This window comes from Barbus barbus (genome assembly GCF_936440315.1).
Source record: "Barbus barbus genome assembly, chromosome: 10".
In the NCBI taxonomy this organism is placed as follows: Eukaryota; Metazoa; Chordata; class Actinopteri; order Cypriniformes; family Cyprinidae; genus Barbus; species Barbus barbus.
Window position 1 is genome coordinate 31,052,601 of NC_136738.1, and position 12,022 is coordinate 31,064,622.

General features: G+C 36.6%; 2 protein-coding genes across 5 annotated transcripts in view; one reads left to right on the forward strand and one right to left on the reverse strand.

Moving 5' to 3' along the window:
- The window catches only part of LOC306876498 (WD repeat, SAM and U-box domain-containing protein 1-like), a 16,098-nt gene extending 8,951 nt beyond the window's left edge, over positions 1–7,147 (forward strand). The window contains exon 5 of the mRNA XM_079427721.1: positions 6,631–7,147. Coding sequence (XP_079283847.1) covers positions 6,631–6,650 — 20 coding nt within the window. The 3' untranslated portion in view covers positions 6,651–7,147. The remainder of the gene's footprint in view (positions 1–6,630) is intronic.
- LOC306876487 (protein TANC1-like) overlaps positions 530–12,022 on the reverse strand; it is a 173,552-nt gene continuing 162,059 nt past the window's right edge. For 3 of the 4 annotated variants that reach the window (XM_079427695.1, XM_079427698.1, XM_079427696.1), the window contains 9 exons: positions 9,276–9,409; positions 9,079–9,202; positions 8,795–8,970; positions 8,021–8,153; positions 6,819–6,848; positions 6,622–6,713; positions 6,116–6,262; positions 4,669–4,769; positions 530–3,382 (listed from right to left, as the gene is read on the reverse strand). In XM_079427695.1, coding sequence (XP_079283821.1) covers positions 2,233–3,382; positions 4,669–4,769; positions 6,116–6,262; positions 6,622–6,713; positions 6,819–6,848; positions 8,021–8,153; positions 8,795–8,970; positions 9,079–9,202; positions 9,276–9,409 — 2,087 coding nt within the window. In that variant the 3' untranslated portion in view covers positions 530–2,232. The remainder of the gene's footprint in view (positions 3,383–4,668; positions 4,770–6,115; positions 6,263–6,621; positions 6,714–6,818; positions 6,849–8,020; positions 8,154–8,794; positions 8,971–9,078; positions 9,203–9,275; positions 9,410–12,022) is intronic. The other variant, XM_079427697.1, reaches the window with a different exon arrangement.

Consider the following 12,022-nt stretch of genomic DNA (forward strand, 5'->3'; position numbering starts at 1 on the left):
AGCTTTTACCAGTTGATTCATCATAAAGCTAACATGTCAGGAAACATGGAAACCCTAGTTTATGGCTTTGAGATTGTGTGAGATATAAAACGTATGAAATGTGGGCTGTAAAGTGTGCTGAAGCCTGCTAGTGTACATATTTTTGATTTTGACAGGTCTTGTTTCTTTTTCTAGTGGAACTTATTACCTGGAAATAAGATGGAAATCTTATTTTTAATACAAAGTGCATACGTGATCACAATGAGACACCAGGTGCAAAAAACAAACAAACAAAAATTATATATATATATATTTCACTTTTACATTAATAAAAAGAAAAAATTAAGATGTATTTTTGAATGGCTTTAGTGTGAAATATAAAATGTTTCCAAAAGCATGTGTCCTTTTGGACTGGTTTTATCTTTTATTAAAGGATGTTCTCCAGATTATGATTTAAAAAAAAAAAAAAAAAATTGAGTCTTAACTAGCTTGTCCAAATTACGATGCAACACTTCATAGTGATTAATAATGAAGAAATACATTTTCCAGTGGGATTTTTTTTTTATTTATTTCCCATAAATGGACCATGGCAGAAATGAATTCATTTTTAATACAGAATGCAGTAACAGATCACAACTCATGAGGCACCAATTGCAAAAAAAATAATATATATACACATTTCAAATATATCTGCCCATCTCAAACTTACTTTTAATATTTTTCTCCACTACCTTCACATAAACTTTAGCATGCGCTCACACCCAGATGGCCTCCGTATTTCATATTCATAAAACATTTTTCATATTTCTTTTAAAAGTAGCTGTGCAAAAATAACTATATAAAATATATTGCTTTGACAGATACCAAGCAGGAGGCGCCGTAAATAAATTAATCTAGACAGGAATAACAAGCAGGAAGAATAGACTTTTCAACATCGGTGGGCAAATTCAGATGTAATGTACAAACATACAAACAGACCAGGTACAAGTTTAATAACCGCAAACATCACGTCAACCAAAAATGCATGAAAAATGCAAAATACACTTCTTTTGTAAATGGACAAAATACACATTACAATATATATGTACAGTACATAGTGGAGGGTGTGATCTCTGTCATAATGTCAGGCAACATTAATCCGTTGTGCACAGGTTCAGTTCTCATCGGATCCTCAGTGCCGTGTCTGAGTCAGTGTGACGCAGTGATCGAGCCCTGCTTCAGGCGTTTAGGTCCCTTTTGAAGGGCTTAAAAAAAAAAATCACAATCATTCTGGATGCTGGAGTTGTCCATGTTCACAGGGCTTAAAGAAAACACGAGTAGAAACAGACCCAGAAATCAGTTATAATGTAACCAATGAACACAAGTCAGAACTTCAGAATATAAATGTCATGTTTTCATATATTTGAGTGAATATTGTGTTTGTGAACACTCTTTAAATCTTGTTATACATATATAAACTATACATGGCACTATATTACTTTTCATGATCTTTAAAACCTTGAAATTTGGCTTGAAATTTTGTAGACATAACTTGTGCCTACATATGAATTTCTTTATAAAACTTAAGTTTGAATTAAAATGGATAAGTTTGAAACTGTTATACTACAATATGGAAAATGGAGAATGTGTCCAAATGTTTTGATCGTATATATTTTATATATCTATGCTTTACGATATACATACAACTACCAATCAAAAGTTTGGTGTGGGGAAGATTTTTAAAAATGTTTTTGAAAGAAGTGTCTCCAAAGCTGCATTTATTTGATTCAAAATGTGGTAAAAAATTGTGAAATATTACAAATTAAAATAAATGTTTTCTATGTGAATATATTGTAAAATGTAATTTTATTTCTGTGATGCAAAGCTGTATTTTCAGCATCATTACTGCAGTCTTCAGTGTCACACGATCCTTCAGAAATCATTCTAATATACTGATTTGCAGCTCAAGAAACATTTCTGATTATCAATGTTGAAAACACTTGAAATATTATTTTTGTTTTCAGGATCCTATGATGAATAGAAAGCATTTATTTGAAATAGAAATCCTTTGTAACGTTATAAATGTCTTTACTGTCACTTTTTGATCAGTTTAATGCATCCTTTCTGAATAGTATTTATTTCTTTAAAAATGTTTTGCATGGACACAAGTGTGTGTGTGTGTGTGTGTGTGTGTGTGTGTGTGTGTGTGTGTGTAGATCCAATCCCTTCATCTGAAGTGTGTTTTTTTTTTTAGGGTTGTTGCATATGAACATCCTAAACATTCGACTCAATAAAGGATCTCTTTGGTTTCATTGCCGCTACATGAATGGTGGGGTTTTCTCGAGTTAAGCCGGGCTGTTTGCTCATGCTGTCCGTGAATGAATGCGTCATGGCCAGAACCGGTTTGCTTTCTTTATGGCAGAACTCTTTAGCATGCAGACTCCCGTTGTGCAGGCCGCCCATGACGGGACCCTTGAGCGGCTCGTAATAAGCTCCGGACGGTTTTCCGTATGCGATCTCGCCCGTCAGACCCGCAGAAGCGACGAGTCCTTCAGTGGAGTGACCCTGCCAACCTCGAGACGCCACCGGCGGCGGCGGCGGCTGCTGCTGTTGAAATCGAGCCGTTTTGTCCATGATTCCCATGAACGGACGGGGTTTGAACTCCACAGAGCCGGTCTGGCTGATTTTAGGCTTGTCCGATATGGTTTTGGTGCGCACGTCTGGGCCTTGCGCTTTCCCGCTGTCTGATAAACTGCTGCTGGACGCCAAGCTGCTGGTGGAGCTGGAAACCCTCATGCTGGCGTCCTTTCGCAACTCTTGACTTTGAGCTCCAGAAGTCACAGAAAGAACCGTCCCTTCTAGAGTTTTAGACGAGTGCATTTGGATGTCTGCATCGTCATTTGTGGGCAGTAATGGGCTGATATCAATGCCCGGTCCGGCCTTTAGGATGCTGGATATATGTCGGCTAGGAATCGGGCTGGACGGAGCATATTGCGACTGGCTCTTTGTGTTGATTGGCCGTGAGGATCCTGCCTGTAAGGAGCCGAGATGCTGGTTGGTTTTGACAATCTGTGCCTGTTTGCTGGGCTGCAGGACGAGGCTCTTCTGGTGCTGATGTCGGAGGCTTTGCCTTTGAGGTGGTGAAACAGAGCGGCCGTTTGAAGTCCGGTTTAGCGAGTAGATGTTTTGAGACCAGGCCTCAGAGTCGTCGTCCTCCTCTTCCTCCTCCTCATCATCATCGCCGCGCTCTGGACCGGCGTGCTCCGGGTCGGCCGGCGGGTTGCCCAAGCTCTGGTGTTTGCTCTGGCTGCGCTGCATCTGTTTGGACTCGTCCTCCACGCGGGCCAGCAGACGGCAGATCTCGCGGTTGTTGGGGCAGAGCTTTGTAGCCTCGTGCAGGTCGGCCAACGCTGCGCTGAACTGTCTGTGAGCAGAGCGTTCAGATAGAGATGGAGAGAAAATCAGAAGAATAATTGAGGCTGGAAACGCAAACAAGTGACAGGAAACTGAACCAATCATACAAATAAAAAAACAACTAATGACAATAGTTACATTTTGCTAATTATTTTGTTATTTCTATATTAACAACGATTTAATTATTATTATTTTTTTTACATAATCTGTAATTATAATCAACTTTAATCACTATATATATACACACACACATCATAAATATATATACACACACATACACGTATATACATTTCATTCATATCATTTGTTTAATTAAATTTAAATATTGCACTTCTCAGTTATAATTGTAACATATTAATTAACAATCACCAACCATTTTAAATGGGTGGATTTTAAATTACATTTATAATTTTTTTTTATTTACAGATTAGAATTTTAAATTAGAACCAACATATAGCGCCGTAAGAAAAACAATACATTTCAAATTGCTATTTAATGCAATTCTGACTTGACCTGGGGCCATTCTTGAGAAATTTCTTAACTGCCATTTTCTTCTTATTTTTTTACTTAACTTTTTTCTTAAGAATATTTTGTATTCCCAAACATTCTTCTTAAGAACATTCTTATCTTTTTTCTTAAGATTAAGACAAAAATGAATAATTCAAATTTTTGAAAAGAATCTTCTTAAAAATCATCATAAATAACTACATTTAGGACAGCGCCAGACTTGTCTTAAATCCAAAACAGTAAGAATTATTTAATGAATGGGTTATTTCAAATGAATTGTTATATTTAAGCATTACAACAACATTAGCTACATATAGCCTAATACATAGTATGACTATTAATAGGGATGTGCGCGAGTTTTCTGAAGTGACAGCAATGACTGATAATGTAAACAATGATCGGTCATGATTAGCCTGTCTGTGACGCTACTTTAAAACATGAAGCTGAGCGCCAGTCAAAGAGTGTGCGTGATTATTATGGTAATCTGCAGGAAGCACAAAAAGACAAAGTGTGAGTTTATCAGTGCACCATGTCTTCACTCATATAAAGACTCATTTTCTTCTTAAGAATTTTTCACGAATTGCACTTAAGAACATTCTTACGAACTTCGTATAATTTATCTTAAGAAATTTCTTAACTTATTTAAGATTTTCGTGAATCCGACCCCAGGACAGACTTTGCATCTAAAGTGCAGTAGTGAAGCCTTAAAATGCTGCCTAAGTAGACGGCACACTAGGTTGGTAGCAGATGAAATCCAGTGCAGCACCTGAAGATGCATCATGGCCTCACCTGCTGCTGCGTTTGGCTCTGGCTCTAGCGTAGTACGCCTCGTACGATTTGGGTTTGAGCTCCAAAGCCTTGGTTGCAAACTCCTCTGCCATGCCAAAGTCCTGTCAGACAGAGTGAGGTGAACATCAGGTACCAAAACTCAGAACAACCAAACTAAGTGAAGCAATCATCCACTCAGCCAGAGCTGCAGAATTTAGATTCCCACCGCAGCACGGCTGAATAGCTGTAAATTGGTCCAAATAATAGGTGATGTAATTAATGAACTCTTCAGCTGTTGTTCATTGTGTCATCAATCAGAAGTGCAGACTGGAAATTGGCTCCGTATTGTGTCGGGAGACCTTTTGGAGCCGGACTATTACTTCTGAATAGACCTTCAAATCAATTCAGGCCCTCAGAGTAATTTGCATCTTTCTAGTCTTGCCGTGTCTGACATCTTGAGCAGCGAAAAAACACAATCTGATCGAACCAGACCAGCAGAACCAGCACACCTCGGCACGAACTCTTGGCATGAAGCGTAATAATAATAATTGGTAATTATAAGAGAATTTGTCATTTTTCAAGAATTTCTATAGTTGAGTTGATGATTTAAATTAGGGATCAAATAACTATTAGCATCAATAATCACAAAAAGCACATGAGAAGAGTCATTTTTTTTAATATATATATTTAATATTTTATAAATAAATTTACATAGGAAATTATATTGTATATTAAATATTGGTATTTTTCCACTTTTTATACATTTCCAGTCTGCAATGATATTATTTTTGACTAAACCTAAAATGAATAAAGTTTTTATTAAGTGAAATAAATCTTAAATAAAATATAAATACTGGATTATATATACATACACATGTTAAGAATTTATATGGTTGACCATAATTGAATTAGGGATCAATTAACTGTTAGCGTCAACATCACAAAAAACATATTGGTGAAAGTCCAAATAACAAATGCAATTAAAGTTTATAAATATATTTTTGATTGGTAAATAAAAGTCTGGATATTTTTTTAATACATTTTCAGCTTGCACTGTTGTTGTTGACAAACTATTAAAACAATGCTGCCTTGGCAACTAACTGAACAAAATATAATACAAACAAAACTAAAACTACATAGAAATACTAAAAATAACAAAACGTTTACTAAAAAATCACTACAAATTAAGCTTAAAAATGCAAAATAAGTGTTTTTTTTTTAAAAACATTATTAAATACTACAATAGTATATAAATAATACTAAAATAACACTGCCTTGTATTTGAAAACTTTACCATGTGGGTTGTAAAATATTTTCTGATGACTGATGTTTGAGAACCTGTCAGTATTAATAGCTGAATTAAAAATCTGAACATTATTTATGTCTGGCTCCTGTTGAATTCATATGAAAATGTGTTAGAAACTAAAGAGACATAAGTGAATGAGAGCAGGTGTCTCTGGTGTCTTACGTTGGTTTTCCGGCGACAGCGGGAGAGATTGAGGTACAAAGACACACGCAGCTCCTTAAAGGCCTTGAGTTCATCACCGAATCCCTCTCTGGGAAACTTCCTCAACGCGTACTGATACCGCTGAGCCGCTTCCTTCATCTTCCCCCTCTGAGAGAAAGAGAGAGAGATGCAGCTCATCAATCACACAGATCATCCTGACACAAGCGTCAGTCTGTTAAATGTCTCGCACACATCAGCTGCTCACTTCTGCTCTGATAACAATCACTCAATATGTCATTATTTCCAATCCCTTTTCTCCTGGATTAAAGCTCAGCGCTTTGATGAGGCGTGTGGAGATAATTGTTCTCATTTTTATTTTAATAAGCGTTCAGACATTAATATGACATATCAAAACTCATCTCTGGAATACTTGATTATTATTAGTCAGTCTCAACATTGAGCTCTCAGATATCTCTGAAATTATGCTGAACTTTTCTCTCACTCCATCCACCCTGTCCCGTCCTGACCTTATACAGCAGGTTGCCTTCCTCCATGAGCTTCTGCAGGAGGATGATGAGGATGTCGGGTTTGGAGGTCGCCATCGCCCACGCTGCGTTACCTTGAGAGAGAGAGAGAGAGGTGGAGCGTTACATCAATCTGATCCTGAAAACACCGCTGAGCAGAAGTATGGAATTGGCGTGAAAGAGTTACCTAAAGAGTGTACCTGTTCGATCATAAGGTGACGTTCTGTAGCCTGACGAGGGTTTTAGTGAAAGCAGTTAAAAGAGAGAAGAATGAGAAACAGAGCAGAAAGAGACATGCAAAGAGAAAATACAGCATCACTCGTCCACAGCACTTTTACACCAACACACAGCTTTTGCTTGTTTCCACTGAAGAAAAAAAGTTTTGGACCCCAAAAACTGGCTGCATTTTCAGCTTTTCATCAACTCTTATAGTCTCCTGCAGTTCCCTCATGAACCTTAGTCTGGTGAACCCTGCTCGATATCGATGAGACTGATCTAGCTTTGTCACACGCACTTTATTTTCAAATTATTTTAATTTTACCAAACAATCAAATTTAAAATATTTTTTTTACCTGTATGTCATCAGAGCAGGGTTATTTTTACATCAATATAATATTTTAGTTTTTAAAAATATTTGGAATTAGTATTTATTTTTTGTCTTTGTAATTTTTTTTTATTAGTTTAACTTTTTATTTCAACTTTTATTTTAACAAGAATTTACACTAACTGAACATGAGAAATGTTGCAACTAGCTGAAATTAAATGTTACGTCAAAGCGGTTCAGCAGACAAAACTGGTGTAAATAAAGCTGTTGCACACATTTTTATTTTTTTGCTATGCTGGAAACTACTTCAGCCACTTTCATTTAAATTTTGATGATTATGCATTTTAATTGCTATATTTGAAGTGCAATTATGACTTTTTTTAATGTTTCATCAAAGTGTTATGGCATAAAATGACTGGATGCTATAAGTTCTGAAAGAAAGATTCATTTACAAAGAGCATGATGCAGTATGATTGTTTCTGTGCATTTAAATCAGCTCAAGTCAGTGGAAACAGCTGGTTCTGAGAAAGGCTGAGCACCAGCGACACACACACACACACACACAGACACAGACACACACAGCAGGGTCTGTGATGTAAGGGCTTCAGGAGGAAAAGATGTGATTGGCTAATGAATATCACATGCTCACATTATTGATGACAAATGCTCGGTTTCAATTCAAAACTCTTCATTCTTTTCACTGTATTTTACTTCTTGCATTAAAACATTTTGAAGCTACAATAACTATTCAGTCTCTGATTGAAAAAATCCATCATACTTTTCATTTCACAGCAAATACACAAATATTGATAATATTGCCAAAAGGCAACATTTTCCTCCATATGATCCAGGTCTCACCAAGTTTGGCTCCTTTCTTCAGTAAGGTGAGCACCACTGAGGTGTTTCTGCAGCCGATGGCTCGATCCAGCGGCCTCATGCCACTGTAGTCCACGTGCTCGATCACAGCCCCCTTCTCAACCAGATAATGAACCTGCAAACACACAACAACACACATGCCTCAAATCATCCGAGAGAATCCGTGGCCAGGACGCTGAAATTAGAATGACAGGAAGTAGTAGTTTTATGACAAAAAATACACTAATGTTCAAAAGTTTGGGGTCAGAATTTTTATGTAAAAAAAAAAAAAAAAAATCAGAAAAATATAATAAAAATAGAATCAAATATAAATAATAAAATGAAAACAAATGAATTCAGCAATTAAATTGGTCAAAAGTGACAGTAAAGACACAATGTTACAAAAGAGATCTATTTCAAATACTGTAAGTGCTGTCCTTTTGGACATTCTATTAATAAAAAAAATCTTATGCCTTTATTAATGTACTGATTTATGTTTCCTACCATTTATTAGACAAATTTCACGTTCAACAAAGTAAAATAAATAATATGCATCAAAATAGATGCTAAGTTAGCCAAACAGCGGCACAAAACTTACCTTAAACTCAGATACAGTAAATCTGCATCCTGTTTGTAAACTCAATCCAAATGCATTAAGCTACTGAATATAATACGCTAAAAATTTGCCAAAAAACCCCCAATCTCTCTTATGATCCAGTGCATCAGTCCTGTGACTTCACACATCAGTAAGATCCCTGTCTGACGATATTCACTCACGATGTCTGCGTCTCCGTAGAAAGCAGCCAGGTCCAGCGGAGTGCGTCCATTCTTGTCCGAGTGGTCGATAACCGCACCCTTCTCCACCAAAAACTGAACAATGTTCTTGTGTCCTTTTAAACACGCCCAGCTGAGCGGCGTTAACCCTTCCTTATCCACCGATGCTAAAGAGGCACCTGGGAAAAGCAGAGAATGTTTGCTGGAAACCTGCCACTTTTTTCACTCTTGCATTATAAATATTAACAATTGCAGATAAATAAAGTGCATTTGCACACGTCACTCACCTTTAGACAACAGGAAGTCGGCCGTGCTGAGATGCCCCTCACACGCGGCCACCATCAGCAGCGTCCGGCCCTGTTTGTCGCTTACATTCACATCCGCCCCATGCTGCAGCAGCAGATCTGCGATCTGAAAGAGAGACGTCCTGCGTTAAACATCTTTTCTGAAGATGTCTGAGTTGAGGTGTTTTGCAGCGTCGCACCTGCCAGTGTCCCTGTCGGACCGCGCAGAACAGAGCACACGCTCCTCTCCTGTTCACCTGCTGAACCTGCGCCCCCCGCTCCAGCAGGAAGCTGCACACCTCCATCTTCCCCCGTCCTGCGGCCGCAGTCAGAGCTGAGAGAATGAAGAGAAATGCAAACACGCATTCTGAGTTTTCGTTGAATGTTACATGCTCTTATAACTGAATATTAAATAGTGGCACATTTAGTGGGAAGTTCTGCAAGAGTTTTGCAGGTGTGATTTAAAAAAGGTACAGTTACCATTTTGAGTTTATGATGTACCCAGGGTGCTTTATTTAGAAAAATTTTCATAAAAGCATACAGAGGAAAATGACTTATCTATTGCTATAGCAAAAACTAATATAAAATAATAATATAAGTAATCAATCAATACTAAATTATTACAAATAAATCAAATTAAATAATGAAATAAATAAACCAATAAAATAAATTAAATATTGTTTATTAATTATGAATAATAAATTAATTCCTACATTTATATATATATAATTAAATATTACATATAAACTATATTATTCAACTTAAATTGATTAATAATACATTAAATAATGATACTGATTGTACATAAAATTATAAAAAAGTACAATAAGATCTCATTTAATAATAAAGTAATATTTAATATTATTATGTATTAAAATTATGTGTATAAATAACTTAAATATTATAAATAAAATAAATATAATATTTATTAACTGTAAATAAACGAATACAATATAAACTGATTAATAATTAAATAATTATAAAATAATAAATGAATCATTAATAAATCAAATAATTATATAATAATACAAATTAATTTAAAAAACTGCACTAAGAAGAATCTCATAATTAAAGCAATTACACAGCATTTTGTTTATGGTTGGCAACTTGATGCATTAATATTCAATGTCTATCACAGGTATGTATTATTTAGCATTTTACATTTCATCCAATCAGAATGTAGCACTTTTTATACAGTACTACTAAATAATAATTATACTAATAGTAAAGGCTTTGAAAATTCCTGCCACAAAATCTGACTGGATCCCTCACGGATCAATAATTAGAGAGGAATCGCTCTGTCCTCATAACGGACAGACTGTGTTCTGGCCAGAGCATTATCGTATAGTGGTCACATGACTGACGGCTCTCTGCAGTCTGAGCAAGATTAAAGGATTGGGACTCTACACATCCACACGGCCGGAGCCACAGCATCCATTAAGAGAAGATGCCTGAGCCATTAGAGAGACGTCTTCAAGAAGCACAACATCCATCTGGACCCAAGAGCACTGCTTTATGTCATTTACACAAGAAACATGGAGTGAAGCATAAATACAGAAAGGGATGTGTCCTAAACTAATCTAGGACATGAGTTTTTAAGGGGTTTTAGTGTTTTACGATCAAAATTAAAGTGCCATTCTCACTGACCTCACAGAGCTGAAAGTAAAGCAGTTTTCTGACTGTGGTGTTTTTAACTCCAGCCTTTTCATTGGAGCTCATATGCGTGTTTGTTTGCTGCTCAAGAAACAAACAGGACAGAAAGGAGCCTGAACGCCCTCGTTTTATAACCATCTGAGTCTGTGCATGCCCACAAACCCCACAACAAACAACACTGACCATTAACAGCTCAAGAACATGTCTGGGCTACATCTGACTTCAAACTTACTTTGTAACCCTTATTTATAACCGTCGTGCTGTGTTGGAAATCCTTTACCAAATTTGCTGTTCCTAGTCAAAACTGACTGGCATTTTCAAAATTGCTTGTAGACCTCTCATTATAATATAATGTTACAAATTCTTGGATGCAATCTTTTTGTGAGCTTGTTTTCTTTCCATTGGCACAGGTTTTGCATTTTGTTTTGTAACTGATTGATCTAAGCTCATGCACCTGAGTTTCTGAGTGAAAAAAGCCAAAATGATCCAGATTTGTTTTGCATTATTAATGATTAATATTTGAGGTGCATGAGCTCAGATCATTGAGGCTTATGATCAATCAGTTACAAAAAGAAATACAAAACCTTTGCTAACTGAAATAAAACAAGTTGAAAAAAAAGACTGAATCCAAGATTGAATATAGTATAATATAGTAACGAGAAATTTAAGCAATTATTTTTTGCATGGTCATTTTCGACTGGGAACAGCACAAGTGTAACAAGTTGGGAAAAATACCCCCCAAAAAGTACAAAAATTAAATGTTTTTTGGAAAGTTGTTATACCCTGTGAGCCAAGTCAGTACGTTTTAGTCCAATGCAAGAACATTAACTCTCATATTCTCATTATCGTAATGTGCATTTAGCTCCAACTCTAATCAAACACCTGAGCAAGCTCTTCAGGATCACTAGAGAATCACAGGTAAGTGAGTTTGTGTATATGAATGTTTTTCAGAGCAGATCTAAGCTCAATGCTAACAGATTTATCTGTGTCTGACAGTGCAGCTCATCCATCACCTCTGACGCGTCTGTCTTCAGTGAAACCAAACGGGTTCAACATGGACGTCCCATCTGGGACTGTGACACAGCATCTGCTAACCTGAGCAGAACCACACAATCCCCCACAATGCATCTGTAAACACTGTAAATCTGCAGTCTGGATAAACACCAAACATCTGACACAAATCAGAGGAGTCCAGATCTCTCTGATCTTCTGACATAAAAGACTTCACTGTGCTGAGAAACACAGATCCATCCATCCATCCGCTCATCCATCCATCTGTCTATCCACCCGTCCA